This window comes from Pongo pygmaeus, chromosome 20, assembly GCF_028885625.2.
Source record: "Pongo pygmaeus isolate AG05252 chromosome 20, NHGRI_mPonPyg2-v2.0_pri, whole genome shotgun sequence".
Classification (NCBI taxonomy): domain Eukaryota; kingdom Metazoa; phylum Chordata; class Mammalia; order Primates; family Hominidae; genus Pongo; species Pongo pygmaeus.
In genome coordinates, this window is record NC_072393.2 from 14,761,462 (window position 1) to 14,767,421 (window position 5,960).

The 5,960-nt window shown below is 56.7% G+C and overlaps 1 protein-coding gene across 1 annotated transcript; it reads right to left on the reverse strand.

Annotated features, from left to right (window-relative positions):
* Nucleotides 1–403: 403 nt before the first annotated feature.
* Nucleotides 404–4,158, reverse strand: DNAJB1 (DnaJ heat shock protein family (Hsp40) member B1). Its single transcript, XM_054461762.2, has 3 exons — nucleotides 3,728–4,158; nucleotides 2,099–2,679; nucleotides 404–1,802 (listed from the first exon to the last, which is right to left on the reverse strand). The coding sequence occupies exons 1-3, from the start codon at nucleotides 3,936–3,938 to the stop codon at nucleotides 1,572–1,574; spliced, it is 1,023 nt and encodes a 340-aa protein (XP_054317737.1). The 5' UTR covers nucleotides 3,939–4,158; the 3' UTR covers nucleotides 404–1,571.
* Nucleotides 4,159–5,960: the final 1,802 nt, after the last annotated feature.

Here is a 5,960-nt window from a genome sequence, read left to right on the forward strand (position 1 = left end):
GTTGTAGCAGGAAAGGAGTGATAGGGAATTAAGAGGCCAGATCCTGGGTTGGCCCCTTGGCCCCAGAGCCAAGGTCTGCTGAAAAAGCCAGGGACCCTGAAGAAAGGCAGAATTAGGAGCCAGACCCTGCCTCTCCCCACCGCTACTTTGACTCCAACCTTCATCAAAACATGATCCCCAAGGCCACTGTGCTTGGGTCTCTGGTGTTTTGGACCCCGAGTCTGGGTGGAAGTTCTCCAACCCAGTTATGGCTGCGGAAGGGAGACTTATCTTTCCCTTGCAGGGCACTTGCCTCCCGCCCATCCCACCCTCCCACCTTGATTGCATTTGGAGGGATGCCCAGGTCCCCACCCCACCCCCAAAACCAGCAGAACCCTCAAACAGAGTCGCAGGACCGCTCCCCTGAGGTTTAGCATCAGTCTTTAATGCTGTCGCGCTTCATTGACAAGTCACACACTTTGGTCTCATGTTGGCAGTGGCAACTTACAATGAGTCTAAAGGTCTGAGCACCAGACTGGCCTCCAGGGAACAGACATTTGTTCCAACTCCCCTTCCCTCCCCAAGATTTCTTCAGAATTCCATTATGGCCCTATACAGAGAGCAGTGGCTGCCGGGGACAGGTTTTGAGTGTACACCAACTATACATGGAATTATAAAAACATATTTACAGACGTTCCACAGTGCTCCTGTAATCAGAAGCAAAGACCCTTTTATCAAAAGGGATTGTATCTAGGGCTGTGCAAAATTCAAAAGGATCAGATCCCTTTGAAAAAGTCCATAGTCCATGAAACAAAAAATTACCTGGGCCACTGGTAAGCCCCAGGTGTGCCAAGATTGCCTTACAGAAATGTAGAGTGTGACCCACAAAGTGAGGACATTCAGCTTCACTGGAGCCAGAGGTCAGGAAGGCCCCTTGCTGGGGCCAGGCTCCCAGACCCTCAAGGGAGAGGTGGCTGCACTTGCTGGAGTCACTCACTGGAGGCTGGCTCCCTTGGTCCTGCTGGAACAAGAGGTATTGCTTGTGGGCGCCAGCCAGGCAGTCCTGCAGGAATAGTTCAGGTTCTCAATTTGAGATGGCCAAAGAGAAGACAGAATTCTCCAGGAGAAGAGCAAGACATGGGAGACAAATACAGAATAAACCACGAACTGATCACACAACAGAAACGGAGGAGTGTACAGGGTCTGGGAACCAAGACAGCAGGTCGACATTATCTACCAGCCAGAAGCAAAGGGACACAGAGGGATCAAGTCCAGCTGCTGGTCTGCCTCTCACCCCTGGACAGGGACTGGAGGTGGATGTGGGCCCATCCCGGGAGGGCTGCCGGACCCAGCGGGGCAGACTGGAATGCCTTTTCCTGCTGTTCCCACCACCTGATGCCCTATAGCTGGAAAAACCACTGAAGTCTAGTGTACGACTTTGAAAGATTGTAATACATGCTCTGGAAAACATCCAGCAGTTCCAAAGCCCTCCCTGGGCCCTCCCACCCCTCATGGTCCACAACTGGTAGACACGTCCAGAAATCCTTGAGCTCTGGAAAGGTCCCCGGTCAGTCCCTCGGGAGTTCAGATAGCTATATTGGAAGAACCTGCTCAAGTACGGTTCTTGATGTCTGGGGAATCCTTTCGGGGAAGATCACTTCAAACTCAATAATGAGGTCCCCACGTTTCTCGGGTGTTTTGGGGAGGGGGAGGCCTTCTCCAGGAACTTTTCGCCGCATGCCAGGCCTGATGACATCTTTGAATACGACGGGTATCGTCCTGCCGTCCAGAGTGGGGACGTTCACTGTGCAGCCACACAGAGCCTTGAAAAGCAAAGGGACAGCATTAGATGGAAGCTGGCTCAAGAGGCTCAGCTCTTGCCCAGAGGCCATCTGGCATAGAGTAACACCCATCAGGCCTCTGCAGCTAAGACCTGGCCCCCAAATCTACACGTCCCCACCACGAAAGCTCCAGAACAGCGCCCTGGTCAGTCCTGTTCACTGTTGTGCCCCAAGTCTGACACGCACCACACACCCCAACACATTTGTTCAGCAAATACTAAACTGCTTCAAAAACCAGCCATCGCCCTCTACAGACACCGCCCCACCTGGCACCTTACCTCCCGGAGGCTGATCCTGGCAGGATAAATGACATCAGAGCCATCTCTCTTAAAGATATTGTGGGGCTTGTCCTTTAAAACAAAGACGATATCAGCTGGAATGTTGTTGGAGGTCTGGTCTCCTTCCTTGGGGAAAGTGATTTTGGTCCCTTCTTTCCACCCCTTCTTCACTTCGATGGTCAGTATTTTATCTTCGTTTCGAATGCTCTTTCCGTCGGGGTTTAGCCGCTTGTGGGAGATTTTCATCTTCTTGGTACAGCCACTGTAGATCTCTTCAAGGGAGACTCGAAGGTCGTGGGTGACTGGGGGATCTTGCTTCTTTCGGGCGGGCTCTTGGGCAGAGCGGGAGCGGCCAAAGTTCACGTTGGTGAAGCCACCCATGCCCATAGGGAAGCCAGAGAATGGGTCATCAATGTCCATGCCTTCTTCCCCGTTCCGCTGCCCAAAAAAGGTGTCAAAGGGATTTCTGCCACCGAAGAACTCAGCAAACATGGCATGAGGGTCTCCATGGAATGTGTAGCTGAAAGAGGTACCATTGGCACCACCACCGCTACCGCCACTGGGGCCACTGCCCTTTAGCCCTGAAAAGCAGAATTAGAAGCAGTCAGATAGCTGAACAGCAGACTCTCTCTCGAGCTTCCCTTACAGGGAAAAAACCTTGGAAGCCATGGGGGAGGAACTTTGTTTAGTCTGTCAGGGGAGAGCAAGGAAGAACCCCAAGCTTCTACCTCTCACCGCAGCAGCAACAATACTTCCGCGTAGCCTGACAGTGGAAAAGGACTCATGCGGTTAGGTGTCCACCTCCAGGTGCCACCCAGGCCCTGCCACTCCTGGACTGACCCATCCTCCTGGCAATGTCACCAAGAAATGGCTAAAGACACATGGTCCAGGGTCGGCTTTCGGTAAGTGTTTACTCTCAACGTTTTAGGGCTAGTGATGTGTAGGAAGAGTAGAAATAAGAAAAAAAAAATAGATCGGGAGTTTTTAAATCCTCACACATTAGCATTCACTGCCACCATCCTTGCACAAAAAGTCAGCTCCAGATCAAGCCCAGAAGCCAGTCTGAGTCATCAACGGGCACAGGGACAAAAAGCCCCGCTCTCCGCACCTGGGCGGCCGCTGCCTCCTGCGTACCCGGCCGAGGCCAGGTCATCACTTCCCGGGAATTATCCCAACCCAGCCTCCAAGCCCGCGAACGGGGTCCGCGCCTGCATTCACAGCCCCGCGCCCCGCAGCTGAGTCGGAAGCGCCGCCCTGCGGACCCCGGCGGCCGAGCCCAGGTGAGCCCGGGTCCGCAGCGGGCTCCGCCGCGCCGTCCCCGTCGTCACCCCCGTCTCCCCCACCCCCCTGCACCGCACCCCAGGGCTGCTCGGGGCCGCGGGAGGAGGAGCCCAGGGAGGGGCAGCCCCAGACATGCTAGAAGCTTCTGGGTGAGCGGCTGGGCCAAGGCTCCTCCTCCCACCGCGCGGCCGCCAATCCGAGGGCGGAGGCCCGCGAGGCCGGAGGGCGGGGCAGCTCGGCCCCAGGGCCGGGGGCGTCCTCCCCGGGGGGCCGCCGAGAAGGGCCAGCGTGCCTCAGTTTCCCTGTCTGTCAAACGGCGGGGCCGCGCCCCTGGCCGCGAGCACACACCTTCCTCCCCGTAGCGGTCGAAGATCTCGCGCTTGCGCGGGTCGCTGAGCACGTCGTAGGCCTCGGCGATCTCCTTGAACTTCTCCTCGGCGCCGGGCTCCTTGTTCTTGTCCGGGTGGTAGCGCAGCGCCTGGCGGCGGTAGGCCCGCTTGATCTCCTCGTCCGACGCGCCGCGGGCCAGGCCCAGCGTCTGGTAGTAGTCTTTACCCATGACCCCCACCTGCGGCCCGCCGACCCGCTGTCGCCGTCCTCCGGCTCCGCCACCGCCCGGTCCCGGACTCTATATACCCGTCCGGCGGAAGCTTCCAGAGCCCGCCAGCCTCCTCCAGAACCTTCCGCCCCGCCCCCCCTGCAGCGCCGGCCAATCGCCGCCGCCCTTTCAGCGACACACGCCATCCGGGGCGGGGCCTCGCCGTCAACGGCCGCCCGCGCGGGGCCACGCCCCCTCCCGCTCCGCCCTCGGCAACGCCTCCCCGCGGCGCGCGCGCACAGGTCGGAGGAGGCCCCGCCCACCTTTCGGGACGAGCCAATCGCGACCTTCTTTCACTCTCTGCGCGGCCCCAGCTACCCTGCGTCCCGCCCTCCTCCTGGGTCAGTGGGTCGGGAGCCACAGCGAACATGCTGTTCCGGGAAGGGGTGGGGCCTGGGACTACCCAGTCCTTTCCCCGGGAGGTGATTAAACCTTCCCGCCCTTGTCTCGCGGGGCCTGCGGTGGGCTCATGCCGGGTGACGCCGGACGAACTACCTAACCTGTGTCTGCCTAACCCAGTGGACCCCTTCTATCTACAACATGGTAATAAGAACCTATCAGGCCGGGCGCGGAGCCTCACGCCTGTAATCCCATCACTTCCTGAGGCCAAGACAGGAGGATCTCTTGAGCCTAGGAGTTGGAGACCAGCCTAGGCAACATAAGGAGACTCCGTTTCTATTTAAGATGAACAAACAGGCCGGGCGTGAGGGCTCACACCTGTAATCCCAGCATTTTGGGAGGCCGAGGCGGGAGGATCACCTGAGGTCAGGAGTTCGAGACCAGCCTGGCCAACATGGTGAAACCCCGTCTCTGCTAAAAATACAAAAATTACCCGGGCGTTGGTGGCACGCACTTGTAATCCCAGCTACTCAGGAGGTTGAGGCCTGAGAATAGCTTGAATTGGGGAGGCGGAGGTTGCAGTGAGCCAAGATCCCGCCGTTGCACTCCAGCCTCGGCAACAGAGCGAGACTCCGTCTCATAAATACATAAAATAAAATAAGTAAAATAAAGTAAAATGAACAAAAAACCCACCAGCGCTATTCTCCCAACTGTGGGGAGAAGGATGTTGGGACGGAAGACTGCCTCTGTTCTCACCTCCTAAAGCAAGGTGAGGATCTGGACGGAAGCTCATCTCCCAAGGTTCTCCCAGTCCTGCCTTCTTCCCTTTACTGCCCTCTCAAGAGCGCTTGCCGCTAAATTTGAAATTTATCTTGTTTCTTGGCTTTCAATGTGTCTTCCCTCCCAGTCTGACATCGCCACCTGGGCAGAGGCCAGGTCCTGTCTGCACTGGGTCCCCAGTGCCTGGAACGCAGTGAGAACCTCATAAATATTCCCCGTTCTTACACACGTGCTTCTTTTTCTTCCCCAACTACCTTTATAATTTGGGGGGACATAGGTGTGTCACATACCTTTCAAGGCCTCTTTCCTCAATTGTAGGTAACACGATCGCGTTTGGCTCTGAAAGTCTGGGGTGCCTCTGTCAAGGACAGGGCTGATGGGAAAAGGAGGCTCAGAAAGGGGTTCCACCTGGGAAGGGCCCAGGGAAGTGGGGGAGGTTCCTGGAAGAACTGCCTGGGAGGTCAGAGCCACGTAACACTGGCTCTGGAACCAGACAGCTGGGCTTCATTCCCAGCTCCAGCATTTCCCGGCTGGGTAACCTTGGGTTAGTTACTAGGCCTTTGCTGGCCTCAGCTTCCTCATCTGCACAATGAGGAATGAGGATAGCAGTTGTGCCCACATCATGAGGACTTTGAAATTTATATGAGTCAACATTTGCAAAGCGCTCAGAGGAAAGCACATGGCACAAAGGAAGCATTGTCAAAGGGGTGACTAACCATTTTCTTAGTGGTGGGCTCTTCAGCCATCACCTCATTCCTGGCAGCATCACAGCTAAAAGATTCCAGTGACAGCTGCCCCTGGGCAGACAGGGACTCCCGAGGAAGAAGACCATCCTCCTGCCTCCCGAGGAGGGAAGATCTCTTG